At 43.6% G+C, this 14,747-nt stretch overlaps 1 protein-coding gene across 1 annotated transcript in view; it reads right to left on the reverse strand.

The window, feature by feature from the left end:
* Positions 1-462: 462 nt before the first annotated feature.
* Positions 463-14,747, reverse strand: part of LOC129714528 (ras-specific guanine nucleotide-releasing factor RalGPS1-like) — a 49,860-nt gene continuing 35,575 nt past the window's right edge. Inside the window, exons 9-20 of the mRNA XM_055664202.1 lie at positions 14,002-14,139; positions 12,950-13,040; positions 12,385-12,449; positions 12,102-12,207; positions 11,731-11,876; positions 10,858-10,915; positions 10,489-10,557; positions 8,938-9,025; positions 7,024-7,116; positions 6,086-6,191; positions 5,114-5,205; positions 463-3,884 (exon numbers count right to left, since the gene is read on the reverse strand). Coding sequence (XP_055520177.1) covers positions 3,855-3,884; positions 5,114-5,205; positions 6,086-6,191; positions 7,024-7,116; positions 8,938-9,025; positions 10,489-10,557; positions 10,858-10,915; positions 11,731-11,876; positions 12,102-12,207; positions 12,385-12,449; positions 12,950-13,040; positions 14,002-14,139 — 1,082 coding nt within the window. The 3' untranslated portion in view covers positions 463-3,854. The remainder of the gene's footprint in view (positions 3,885-5,113; positions 5,206-6,085; positions 6,192-7,023; positions 7,117-8,937; positions 9,026-10,488; positions 10,558-10,857; positions 10,916-11,730; positions 11,877-12,101; positions 12,208-12,384; positions 12,450-12,949; positions 13,041-14,001; positions 14,140-14,747) is intronic.

Raw genomic sequence — 14,747 nt, forward strand, 5'->3', positions numbered from 1 at the left:
CATACAGTCAGCACCAGAGGTCTGGATTGCCACTTTAAAGCCAGATAGTAAATAAAGTCCCTCGTTTGGTTCATTTGTGTAGCGTGGAGCTCTTGGTACCAGCACCCCCAGATCTCCACAGATTTGATCAGCCACAGTTTCTGCTCCAGGTTGCAGGGTCAGAGGACAACTGCAGCAGATCAATGCCTAATCTGGCCGATAGCCAACACTGCACAGAATGAAGATGGAACTGTGTGTCTGTCTGTTTCTGCACGACTCACTCTCTCCCTTCCCTCCTCCCCTACATGGTCATCTCTGTTCTGTGTCACCCCCCCTTCCCCGACCCCTGTGTGTCAGGGTACACCAATTACAGAGCAGGTCACAAGTTAATCCACTAAAACAGGGGGTGTACAGATACTAAACAGAAGACATTTTGCTTTGAGCAAAAAAAAAAAAAAAACATTTGCTTCACATACAAGATTACATCACAAACATTTATTCTTTTTTTATATAAAAATACCAAGGATTGTTAATATTAATACATGTTAGATACAAGTGAGGATACATTTACAAATTCTTTATTGTGCCCAAAGGCTCCGATTTAAGGCATTGTTTGTAATACAAAACATAACTCCATTTTTATTATGCATCATTAGAGTTAAAATATGGCAACCCCATGTTCCTCGTCTCTAGCTGAAATCCTGCTGCCAATGCTCGCAGTTTTAATAACAAGGTAATCTCAGTGCAAAGGTGCAAAGTTCCCACATTCCCTGCAGAACCAATGAACCCATCAAACACCGAGGTGCTGGAAATATTTAGGCTCCCTCCTTCCTTCCTCTCCATCATTTATCAATGCCTGGACTCTCAGATCACAGGATGTCAGGGTCAGATGAACATCTGCATATTTTAATTATATTTCCTTTGCATTACAGCCCTCTGCAGTCACTGGCTCTCAGGGGAGCATAGGCAGTGAGAATGCCAAACCCAAAATCTCTCACAATTCACACACTAAACAAGTGTACCCGATTATCACCGCCCACACAGAATCAATCACCCTTCCCTAACAAGCATAATCATCCATGAAACACATTCACTCACTACTACCACAGAGTTTCGATCTAGGGCTTTTGCTGGGTGGTGTCCCACTAATTTGGTAATTATGGATGTGGTTTTAGTGAGAGGAGGCTGGAAAGAGAACGGTGCAAGCAGACGCCGAGCAATATTTAATGTCATCAGTGCAGCAGTGAACTAAATCAAACATTATGTAGTGGTGATAAGAGATCGAAAGTGCCAGGGCCATTGCAGACAGGATATAAATTAAATAACATCCTTCAGTATAATATGTGGACTGCAAAACAAAGAGGCCTGGCAATTTAAAAAAAGATTCAAATCTATTTGAATGATTCATATTATTTTCCAATTGCAGCCTTACAATTGTAAAGCAAAACAAATAAGATCAATTTCCCAGGAACAGCATCTCTTTCACCCCAGGCAGTGCCACAATCACATAGAAGCAAAGAACTGCAGATGCTGATTTATACAAAAAGACACAAAGTGCTGGAGTAACTTAGCAGATCAGGCATCATTTCGCCGAGTTACTCCAGCGCTGTGCCCTTTAGTGCCACACACATTTGGCAGACACTCAGGAGCTAAGTGTGGGAAGAGCACATTGGTGGAATAGGATGGAGGAGATTACAAGGGGCAACTTATTGAACAAACATAGGCTCGTCACTCCTGAATGATGTATAAACCACAGGCTACTGAGACTTCCCATGTAATTAATTGCCTGCTCAATCAGTACAGGGCTAACATCCAAATACAAGCATCACTCCCATGTGGTGGGGTCAAATCTTCACCTATTAAAACAAGGAACTACAGATGCTAGTTTACCAAGGAACGACACAAAATGCTGGAGTAACTCAGCGGGTCAGGCAGCATCCCTGGAGGACATGGATAGGTGAGGTTTCAGGTTGGGACTCTTCAGCCTTAGATTTTTGTCTGAAGGGTCCCGACCCGAAACATCATCTTTCTATGTTCTCGAGATGCTGGCTGACCTGCTGAATTACTCTGGTTTTTTGTGTCTTTCAAAGGATACAAGCTATAAATCAAACCAAAAGTAGTAGAGGAACCAGTTTGACCACCCCTCCAGGAACTCAAGATCTCCTGCTAGCAAACTGGCACGGGTAAGATAAAAATCATAGGGGTAATGATGTCTATTTTCATTTATTTGTTTTAAAATAAATATCCGAGATGAGGGAAACAAGATAGTTAACGGACAACCTACAGCTACAGGTTCTCCAACAAATTGTAAAGCTTACTGGATAACTGCTAAAAGAGCCAAATCATTATGGCAAAAGGTCATGGAATGAAAGTTTACAGAATTAGCAACTGTGCTGGGATGGAGAGAAAGCACCAGGTTTGTGCACCCGTTACAATATTATCGTGCTCCAACACTTGTCATATTGATGCCACAATAGGGGTCAACGCCAGAGCTGTTAAGATCCTGGAAATGAATCTTGTGTTTAATGACACCACCCAACAAGGTTAGCTGTGCATTGTTGAGGAGGAAGCTATATTAGGGGAGCAGTGGCTGAAGTAGAATTAGTATCCCAGTTAGAATTCTGAATCCTTAAACCTGCAGTTACAAGAGCCTCATCTGTAAGGCTAAAGCATGGGTTTATAGTTGAAAAAAATCAAATCCCACCCATCCCACTCAATGTAATTCAGACAGGAATATTAAAGGTTTGTATCTCTGGTTAGTTTGTGCAGGTAGAAACCTTGAGGCTCACAATAAATGGACAGAGGGTGTCATGTTCATTTTCAGCAGCAACAGATCCAACAACAGCTGGAGAAACTATTACAAGCTGTGCTGTCCAATGCAGCCCCTTTATGGGAATACAAACTAGCCATAGAGTTGATTTAAAAAGGAATAAACATTTTTTTCTGTTTTGAGTCATTGGCACCAGTCTTTCATGTAGGTATGTATGTCACATTGTTGTCCCATCACGCCAAATTTGTTTTCCTGTTTCGACAGAGCTCCTTTCAAAGTGCTTCAACAGTTCCATACAGATCAAAAAGCAGAGCCAAGCCAAAGACCAAGACAGCTAGGACCAGTGCAGTGTTGGCAGAGTATGTTAACCTTCAGCTCATCATGCCCTTGATTACTTGGATACATACGAGTGACTCATGTTCCTGATAGCTGTTCCCAATCTGAGATGTTCCACTGTTTGAAGGGTACCCGAGTGGGGGATGATTCCATACACCATTCTCCATCCCACAGCAGTAATGCTGCAACTGAGGCTCAAGGACAACTTGTGCTTCCCTCTCGCAGCTTAAATTTGATAAGAGACATTGATTCTCTTTTCAATTAGAGAGCAAATAATCCCCAGCCTCCCCACGTTTAAACCATTTGTGCAATAAAGATCAAAGCCACATCTGAGAAAATTTAACCCCAGGAAATGCTCACTGCAGCAGCCACGTTGCACAGACTCTGCAAAAACATCTCCAGTCCAGAAGATTGGTAACCATTCCCTCCAGTCACAAAATCAGAAATCCACATCTAAATCAAATTGCCCAATGTTGCTGCTAGTTAGTCATCATTTTCCATCAGGACTTTGTTGGACAGTGGCCAGTTGGAGGATAGAATTGGTCAGACAGTTTTATCTCATCCCACTGTGGCGCTTTGAATATTATTATCGCTCGAGTCTCTGGATCTGCTCCACAACACAAGTTTCGACAGGCTGATAAACCACATGGCACGAGATTACATGTGCATCCCAGACCAGGCACACGCACAGCAAACATCCACCATCCTCCATCTAAATCTGTACATTGTGGCACGATCTCCACCTCTTCCTCCATCAGTCTTCCTCTACTTATTCAAAAGAGATTAAGTTTGTGGGAAGCTGCAATAAAAATATACAAGTTAATTATAAAGGATCAGGGGAAAGCCATTCAACCCCCTTGAGCCTAGTCTACCATACAATAAGATCATAAGAAATACTGCTTCATCCACATTATTCTAAGACGATTCCATCTGTTCCCATAAGGGAAACATTCTCCTCAGCATTTACCTTATCAAGTCCCAAAAATATTCAGTTGCATTCTTCAAAACCCACCTGTTCAACTTTCCTCAAAATACAGCTCCTCAATCAGTCCCTCAGTGAACCTTTTCTGAACTGCCTCCATTGATAATACATCTCTCCTTAACAGTACTCGTCGCAGTACTCTAGTTGGCAGAGTATGGTGACACAGTACTCCCTGAACGGCCTTGCTCGAGGCAAATGAGAAGTATTCATTTGATCCTCACCACATTATGCGACTACACAGATTACACTTTGGTCCTCAAGAGAACTTAAACTTTCCCTGCTACCCTCCAGTTCCATTTATAGAATGTCTGTGCTTTCTACGTAATCTTGCTTGATATAGCTCCTCTTTGGCCTCCCAATATATTTCTTAAGATTCGCACCTACATACTCTATATTTCTTGATTCCAGTTGCCTATAGCAGTCATATGCTTCCTCTTTTTCCCCCCCGATCAAACATTTAATATCTAATGTCATCAACAGTTCCCTAATCTTGCTATTTCCCCTCACACTCATACAGAGCATGCTGCCTCCCAGGTTCTTGTAAACTCTTTTAAAAGATTTGCATTTACCAGCCATTGTTTAACCTGAAAGTATCTGCCCCCAGTCTACTTAGACCAGGTGTTTAAGAAGGAACTGCAGATGCTGGAAAATCAAAGGTAGACAAAAGTGCTGGAGAAACTCAGTGGGTGCAACAGCATCTATGGAGCGAAGAGCGAAGGAAATAGGCAACGTTTCGGGTTTTGGCCCGAAATGTTGCCTATTTCCTTTACTCCATAGATGCTGCTGCACCTGCTGTGTTTCTCCATCACTTTTGTCTACTTAGACCAGGTCTTCTTCTTTTGCAATGTTAAAATTACCCAACCCCATTTTTAAGATCATAACTTAAGGACCAAACATATCCCTTTACATTGAAACTTACAGAATAATGGTCATCGATTCTGCAGTGCTCCCGTGATGATATTTACAGCACCTGCCCAGTTCATTTCTTAAAATGAGCAATACATTTAGCTCTTCGACATACAAACCTTTGATTGGGATGCACTAACCTGCCTCCAGTTGATCTTGCAGGCCCTGCTCATGTGCTTGAACCACAGCATGGCATTCATTTTGCTGCCTGCCTGAAATTTATAGGAATTCCCTGCTTTGGGAAACAGAAGGAAACTCAAGGCAGTTTTGAACCACATTTACACAGCACAACACAATGGCAGGCATTACAACGGAGAATCACAAGTCACCATCCAAAGAACCTCTGGGTCACTGTTTTAGGAGTGCAATGTAATCTCTGGCAGCATGAACAGTGGATAGCCATTGACAGTGCACTATTCAGTTCTGCTCTTTTTCTATCAGGCATTCTTCATAACTTAGAAACCAGCAACTAATTGCAAACTTGTCCTTAGATACCTGTGTAGGAAGGAACTGCAGATGCCGATTTACACCGAAGATAGACACAAAATGCTGGAGAAGAGTCTCGACCAGAAACATCACCCATTCCTCATCTCCAGAGATGCTGCCTGTCCTGCTGAATTTCTCCAGTATTTTGTGTCTGTCTTGGATACCAGTGTTCAGCAACTCAAATTCTGGTACATATGAATGTACAGGATTGGTAGAGTCTCCATTTGGTCTGTCCTAGCAAACTGGGCTAAAGGCAGTCTTCACGACCCCCTCCCAATCCAAAGGGCAATGTTGCTTGCAAAACCTCAGTCAAACAGCTTGCAGAAGCATACATTTGTCAAGGCTCCTGACTTTGTGGTTATATAAAGGGCCACTTCAGCATTCCTCCTCTGGAAACATATCAAATGACAAAACCACATAAAAACAACCCGTTTCTCAACCAATCCTACTGTCTACATTGGCCTCAAAGAAAGGCAGGAAGGGCAGGATTGAATAGATTAAATACTTGGCAGTTACAATTCTCTCAAGGACTCCAACCCCCCTCCCTCTTCCAACCACCTCCCACACTCAAAGGAACAGGCTTCCATATTTTTAAATAGGAAGTGCAGAAGAGAGCTTGGACTCACCATGTTCTGGATCCGTGAGCTGGAACATGTCCACATTGTCTGGGTCATCCATCAGCAGAGGTATCCAACCCACGATCGACAAGCTCTTGCTGTAACTTGACTTAAACTGCTCCACAAAGTCAATGTGTTAAATTGATAAATCCAGAAATAAAATGCCAGCAACATTCAAGTACCATGAACACAAGAAAACCACCAGTAGTTATTCGCGACATTTCTAGGGACAAGGGAATATTTTTATTGGGTATTCAAACTTAAGGAAAATACCTTGTCTAGACACCTTTGTTGGAATAGCTTGTTATTCTGGTCAGACAGTGCCAACAGCATCCAAGGCAAGTCGATTAAATATAACTTGTATTTAAATTAAAAAATCCACAGGATGTGGTGGGTTTAGTTTAGTTTAGAGATACAACTTGGAATCAGGCCCTTTGGCCCACCCAGTCCGCACCAACCAGTGATCCTTGGATATTAACACTACCCTACACACACTAGGGACAATTTACATTTATACCAAGCCAATTAACCTCCAAACCTGTACGTCTTTGGAGGGAGGAAACCGAAGATCTTGGAGAAAACCCACGCAGGGGATTGTACAAACTCCGTACAGACAGCACCCGTAGTCGGGATCGAACCTGGGTCTCAGCTGCTGCAAGCACTGTAAGGCAGCAACTCTACCACTGCACCACAGTGCTGCCCTATTGTTTGTTTCTGGAGATTCAATCCAAGCCTCAAATTGTTGGTCTAGTAAGTGAAACAACAAGACACAAAATACAGCAGATGCTGGAATCTTGAGCAAAAAAAAGATTCCGAGGGAGTTAGCAGGTCAGAGGGAATGTACAGATGTTATTTTGGGTCAGGTCTCTTCTCTCTGTTTTTTGGGTAATGTTTCAGATCGAGACCCTTCTTCAGACAGGCAATTCCACCCCCCCAGCAGCACCAACCTGTTCTCTTTCAGTTGATTTCAGGCTTCTGGCTCCATAGTAGACTAGCTGATGGTCACAGAGTGCGACCCAATATGTCGTCCACACTGCCACCTGTGTTAAAGCAGAACAAGACCAGGTTTAGAGTTTCCTACTGCTCCACGACTGAAACAGTGTTACACTCAGCCCCAAGAGAATGAACGGTGATTTCTGATAAGGAAAACTCAATTGCAAACTTATTTTAAGGGTGATTCAAGGGAGTGCAAGTCAAGGGATATTTTTAAGGCAGAGATAGATAGATTCTCAATTAGTACAGGTGTCAGGGATTATAAGGAGAAGGCAGGAGAATGGAGGGAGAGATAGATCAGCCATGAATGAATGGCAGAGTAGACTTAATGGGCCGATTGGCCTAATTCTGCTTCTAGCACTTATGACGTTATGAGTCCAAAGGTATAAAAAAATTGCACAGGATATTTCTGAGTGAGAAATGCCCTAGACCAAAATCCATTCTTCCTTCTCCACAAAACATGTGTCAGGAGTAGCAAGTTAAAACAGCAATTCAGTGAAAATCACCAAATTACAAACAATTCAGAGATTAATCTCAGCGATGTAAATTCCATTGCTTAGCAAAGGATGCAGTTAATGACGTTACCCAGTTACCAGCATGACACCTACCCTAGACTCGGAGGGAAAAGATGTCCCTGTACAAACATCTAAGCACAGTTGAGGCAGGCACTGCAATCATATTGAGAGAGTGCGGCACTGTCCGTTAAACTGGAGCCCCATCTGTCCTTTCACAGCATATAAATCAATCCCATGGCAACTTCCTTCAGATGCTGACCTCAATCTAGTGTCCTGGCCACTCTAGTCATTATCTGCCATTTGGAATTTGCTCTGTGTAAGCTGCTGATGGGTTTTCTATATTACCACAGGAGCAATGCTGCAGATAATGTTTACTGGCTGCAGATTGCTTTAGGACACAATAAAATATTCACTGAGAGACAAACCTTCCTTCCTCTCATCTTTATTATCAGACCTGGAGGTTAGCAGGTAGTGAGGTACAAAGCCTCAAACGCTGGCAGTTCAGTTCCTGGAATATTCCACCATAGCACAAAATAGCTTTTCAAAAAGGTACATTTACAGATTATAAAACAAAGGATCAAAGGGTCTTCAACCTGAAATGTTCACAACAGTCTCACAACAGCTCTTCTCACAACAGTAGCCCAACGCAAATTATTTCTATTTAAACAGGGAATGGGATGGATCTATGAATGGAGCGTCTATTCCGGCTCACAGATCAATTCCATTCCCGGATTGATGGGATCATCAGGGAATGTGGAGTATACATTCTCGATACACATCAAGAATTTGCATAATTTTGTCTTTACTGTCAACATCCAGCGTCTGTAGCTTTTTATTTAAAATTTCATTCACAATAGTAAGGGGTCAGTTGGATGACTAACAAACTTATGTTCTTCAATACAAGAAGAGAAAATACTGGAAACAATCGACAGGAGAGGCAGCATTTATCGAAGAAGAAATAGTCCACATTCTGTAGCATGTCCAGGACTCTTGAGAAAGAGAAAACAAGTTAGTTTTCAGTAGTAGCGAAAGCAATGAGGGATGGGTAGAACCGGGATGCATCCCTTAAGGGGAGTCCAAATGGATTCACCTGGGTAGTTGCAAGTACATTATGAGATTTTGTATCCGTCATGTGTTTTTTGATAGTGCTGATCAAACTATCCAATGTCAATAGATAGACACAAAAGCTGGAGTAACTCAACGGGACAGGCCACATCTCTGGAGAGAAGGAATGGGTGATGTTTTGGGTCAAGACCCTTCTTTCAATGCCCATCCCTCTTTTGCTCACTGATAACTGGTTAATAGAAATAAAAAGGCAATCGATGAGACACAACACGAGGACTACTTCCCTACCAGTGGTTTCTTGCCATTCTTCAGGACGGTTTTCCTTCGTAGAACACTTTCAATGGTTACACATCCTTGACTGTCGGGTAGTACAGGTCTGGGAGAAGCAGAGAAATACAAGAAACCATTACTCTTGAATCAATGGCACAATTTTGTTCATCAAAATCTCCATGACCCACATCCCAACTTGCACCAACTCTCATGTACCATTGCCCCTGTGCTCACTGACCTACAGTGGCACCTGATTGAGCAATGCCTTGAATGCAAAATAACAACTACCCCTTTCCCTATCAGCTATCTCCCTCCCTAATCTATCAGCCTGAAGAAAGTCCCAGCTCAGAACATCTTTCCGGCCATTTCCCTTCACAGATGTTGTTGCCAAGACCCGCTGAGTTCCTTCAGCAGTTTGTTTCTGGTTTAAAGTTGCAGCATCTGCAATCTCTTATCTCCAAAGTAATTATCCCGGTTTTTAAATCTCCTGATGGCAAAGGGTTGTAACGTGGAATGCACGAGCCAGATGGGACTGGGAGATGAAAGGACAAATGCCAGATATTGCCGAGTGTCTCTGAGGATTCACTAACATTGGAGCTAAATGTGTTGGAAATTCATAATAAAAGCACAAAATAAATAAACCTTCCGTTTATTTCCATGACATGGGAGGACAACATTCGGCTCATCCAGTCCATGCCGGCTCCCAGATCAATCCCATTCCCTCGTGGAAAATGAACTCCTTAGCTCAACAGCTGCTCGCCAGGAATCCCCAACTTTCTGAAAGGAGTACCGTGAGGTCAAAAGGAATTTAGAGCTCCGAGGAAAAAGACGCCAAACCTGACTCTTGTATATTGTCGCAGTGTATTATTCTTTTTTTTGAAGGACTTTAGAAATCCAGTGCAGAACCAGGCCCTTCAGCCCACACCAACCTATTCAGACACTTGATTCTACACAGAGTCTTTTACTATAACTGTTTATTACATTCTATTCAGACACTCCCCTAGTAACGCACGGGTTACGTCACATAAACCCTTATGCAAGTCAGAATTTACACCTCAGATTCACCTTAAAACTAGGTAGAAACAAAGAACTGCAGGTACCGAACATAAAAGGACATATAGTGCTGGAGTAACTCAGCAGGTTAGGCATAATCTCTGGAGGACAGGTGACGATTCGGGTCGGGATCCTTCCTCAGACTAATTCAGTCTGCTGAGTTACTTCAGCACTGGGGGTTGTATCATCTTAAAACTAGGTCCCCACGCTGCTGACCTGTGCCAACAAGCCTTTCTTCACGTGCTATCTGGTTGACACGGCTGTTGTGGCTCACGTTGTAGTCCCTGGCCCACAGCGCTTTTTTCAGGCCTCTGTCACTGACAGAATATTCTCCCCCCCCCCCCCCCCCCCCCATTTCATCAGCTGCCACTTCTTCCCATCAACCATCACTTTGTCCATTCAGCCCCTCCACCTCCTCCATCCTCTCCCCCTGCAGTCACCTGTACATTCCTAATGACCAATATCAAGGACATTGATCGACTGTAGACCACAGGCCATTCATTGAAGGTTACATACCCGGCTGAACTCCTGCTGCAGCTCTGCATTCCCCTTGACATGGGGCCCAGAGAACGATAGAGTCGATTCCTGTTGCAGAAAGAAATCCTTGTGAACACACTCAAGGAGCGGGTTGGTGGTAATGAGAGACACATTGGCGCATTCAGCGCCAAACCTGCCCAACCGCTGAGAACACAGCCAATTGTAGCCTAATGTTATCAACTCACATTGGCACTACATCTTCCAACACTTGATCTTAATATTCACACCAAACAACTTAAAGACACTAGATCATGAACAGCAAGGAGTTCCCCACTAGGTTCCCCCATTCTTGTAATCAAAATATCCACTCGGCCCGACTACCCCCAATCCAAATTCAAAGCTTCTCACCTTTCAAAGGACGGCCTTAATCTTTCCTTACCATCACCGCAACTTTCTTCTTGGAAATCTGCAAGATACGAGTGCACATCATTTCTGTTCCAGACAAACTATGTTCTTTTGAATTTCTCCCCTCCTTAGTTAGTTTAATTTGTCACGTGTATTGAGGTACAGTGAAAAGCTTTTGTGGCTTGCTAACCAGTCAGCGGAAAGACAACACATGATTACCCAATACACAATACCCCCCTCTGCGCGCCTCCCATGCATTTGCCCAGACCTTCAACCATTGGGGTGGATGTGGGGGGGGGGGGGGGGGGGGGGTGAGAGAAATCTGGCAGTGAAAGGAGCATGCCCAAGGATGGCACAGTGGCACAGATAATAAAGATGCTCTTTCAGCCCCCGAGACCTGGGCTCAATCCTGACTTTTGGTGCTGCGTGGAATTTGCTGTCAAAAGTTGGCAGCTGAATCAAACATGTCACTGCCAGGTGAAGATCCTCCAGATCCTTACTTGCATGCCAATGTTGTACTGAGGAACTGCTGGATCAGAGATGTTGTGTTGCAGATGAGATATTAATCCAAGTAGATGGAAAAGATCCCATGATATTTTCCACAAAGAGTGATCTCCCCTTTCCTGGCCCAGCATTGGACATCCAATATCTCACTAATAAGAACATAACTTTCTAGAGGATACCACATTTCTTCTGCAGCCACTTGCCGTGTACAAATTAGTGGTCACATCTCCAACTCGAGTGATTACACTTTGTGTATTTCATTGCCTGCTGGCATGAAAAGTACTAGGGAAACATGGGCCTGAAAATGAGCAGAAGGAGAAGGAAATCATTCAGGCAAGCAATGGTCCTATTCACCACCTGGCCACGAGTTACCTGGAGAGTTGTCACAGGCAGGTTGGCCCCTGGTCTGCATCTCACAGACCAAACCATCTTCCATCACACTGTCGTCCAGGAGACTTTGGGGTCGATTTCCTGGGAACGTTGCCCTCTTGGGGTCCGTGATGCTTGTCCGTCTACTGCTATAGAAAATAGGGAGGAATATGGAGAAGGTGCTTATTCTGTAGCCATCCACAAGCCAGATTGCGGACATCAGCAATGCGATGCTGGGATGACAGCGTGACTTTCAGTGGTGGTCAAGTTTCTCCAGCGCCTTCAATGACCAACATCTTTATGAAGTGCAAAGCAATGGCAGGAAACTGGACAGATTTTTGCCAATTACCCACGGCATGGAGTCCATCACTTACTTGTAAGCAGCACGCTGCCATTTCCTATGACGATGCGTCAGGCAGAGACAGGTGGCTGTGGCATCACCATCAGAATATTCAACTGCCTCAGTGGTGGAGCGCGAGCCTGAGACACAGGAGTGGATGGAGTTTAGACACAACCCATTACTCTGTTCAACGTGATGTTCAAGTGTCCAGAATTTACAAATAATATCTTCCTGCCAGAACCAGGTTTCTTCCCTCCTCACTTAAACGTGTTAATACAGTAGGTGGCAATACCACTTGAGATAATTAAGGCTCTTACCTTCAGCTTCTCTTCTGGAGACACGATATGGAGTACATGACACAGGCTCGATCATCAGAGACAATCTGTGGAAAGATATCATGTCACTTGGGAGTCCCTTTACAGTTTAGTTTAGAGATACAACGCGGAAACAGGCCCTTCGGCCCACCGAGCCTGTCATCCATCGATCCCCGCACATTTGCACTATCCTACACACACACACACACTCGTGACAATTTACAATTTTGCCAAGCCAATTAACCTACAAACTTGTACGTCTTTGGAACCCAGAGATCCCGGGGAAAGCCCACGCAGGTCACGGGGATAACGTACAAACTCCGTACAGACAACACCCGTAGTTAGGATCGAACCCGGTTCTCTGGCGCTGCGAGGCAGTAATGATCTACCGCTGAGCCATCATGCCACCCTATTATTGAAAATAATCAATTACTCTGGTATTCTGCAAACAGTGGTAAAGACCAACTTGGCTGTCTTTGAATTTAACAGTAAAAGGAAAAAAAAAAAATGTTTTTTTAAATCACCTTGCGGAATTGTATTGAATGGCAGAAACAATGGCGGGACACACCTGTAGTTGTCTTGTTCCAAGAAGGATTGCAGTTCCTCGATGTATCTCGCAGAATTCAGATACTTCTGGACATGAGGCAATGATGGAAGATCTATAAATAATTCAAGATAGAGGGGAAATGATCAAATCTTTTTCAACATACAAGTATGACTAACATCAGAAAAAATAGACACAGAAAAAATATTGCAAAAAGCCAAATAACATGAATCCGAAAATAAAAACTGAAAATACGTGGTGATGAGCGGTGAGGAAAAAGAAAACAAAACATTAATGTGAAAAATCATAAACCCAGCTTAACGAATCACACACCAGATCTGCAGACTCTGCCATGCTAGGGACAGGCTCTTTGTACTGTTGAATGTCTTTTCCATTGCTGCGACTCAAAGCATTTAGTACCTCTGGATGTTTCTCCAGTTTGAGCAGTCTTGGGCCTAAGATTCCAAAGAGCTGATAATGTTACATTTTTCTCCCCAGAGTTTTCGTCATCAGCCCAAAAGATTTTCTCTGTGTTTCTGGAAATTAACTGATGTGACAAAGCTTGGATGGAGCACTGGTTTTTAGGACCTGGTTGTCAGACATGCAGACAACATGACTTGCTTATCAAAGCTAGATTTGCATGGTCCGAGCCTTGATCTACGGTCTGGATGAATGCTGGTTTACACCGAAGGTAGACACGAACTGCTGGAGTAACTCAGTGGGTCAGGCAGCAAATCTGGAAGAGAGGAATAGGTAACTTTCTTGGTCCCAGAACGTCACCAGTTCCTTTTCTCCAGAGACGTTGCCTGGCCCGCTGAGTTACTCCAGCATTGTGTCTATAGCAGTCTCTTATTCTTTGCCCTTTATTACTCATTCTTGTGAAGGGGCTATTTTTGGCTCCTGCCTAAAAGAATGAGGGGCAACAAGAGAGGCTTTCAGCAGGCGAGTTGAAAGAGGGACAAAGATAAACAAGTGAGAATGCAAAAGAAAAGGGAGAGCCAGCGAGAAGCAACTGAATCAAAGAACAGCAGCTACATCCTCAATTCCATTTACGAGATCAGCAGACAAGCTATTACCGTATACACAGAACTGCTGAAAGTCACTGATAACCCGCAAAACGTTGTTGATCTGATCGCAGCGATGCTCATCTTCTAGAATGCTTGCCGCAGATGGATATGCCGCATCAATGTAGGTGAGATCAGATAAGTGTATACCTAGAAGAGAAAAACAGCCACAGTGAAGAACTATCAGAGGCAGATCTCAAAGTGTAGAAAAATTCAGATCATTTTCCAGAGCTAGTCTTGATTGGACTTTGCTGGCTTGACCTTGCACCAAACTTTATTCCCTCATCATGTATCTATACACTGTAAATGGGTCAACTGTAATCATGTAATGTCTTTATGCTGACTGGTTAGCACGCAACAAAAGCTTTTCACTGTACCTCGGTACACGCGACAAGCTGAAACAAAGCTTTCTCTGAAAGGACAAAAACATCCATATGAAAACCCTCCAGCATCAAGTCTGATCTGTGCCAGCAATCCAGTGGACTTCCAACACCATGGCAACAGTTAACAGATGTCAGCGATCTGGTTATCATCACCCATTGTGGGCGGGTGCAATGGATGCCCGGGTGAAGATACAATATACAGGAAAGCCTTTTATCAGCAGGAATAAATTCTTCGGGTCTCTCTAATCTCCAGAGAATCCAGAACTCCTAATTCTGGCATTTTGCCCACATTTAATCACTCGTATGAGAGGCCATGCCTTCTACTCCCCTTGGCTCACAAACACTCTCCCTGAACCTCTCCACCTCTCCTGCCTG

Source organism: Leucoraja erinacea, chromosome 39, assembly GCF_028641065.1.
Source record: "Leucoraja erinacea ecotype New England chromosome 39, Leri_hhj_1, whole genome shotgun sequence".
Lineage (NCBI taxonomy): Eukaryota > Metazoa > Chordata > Chondrichthyes > Rajiformes > Rajidae > Leucoraja > Leucoraja erinaceus.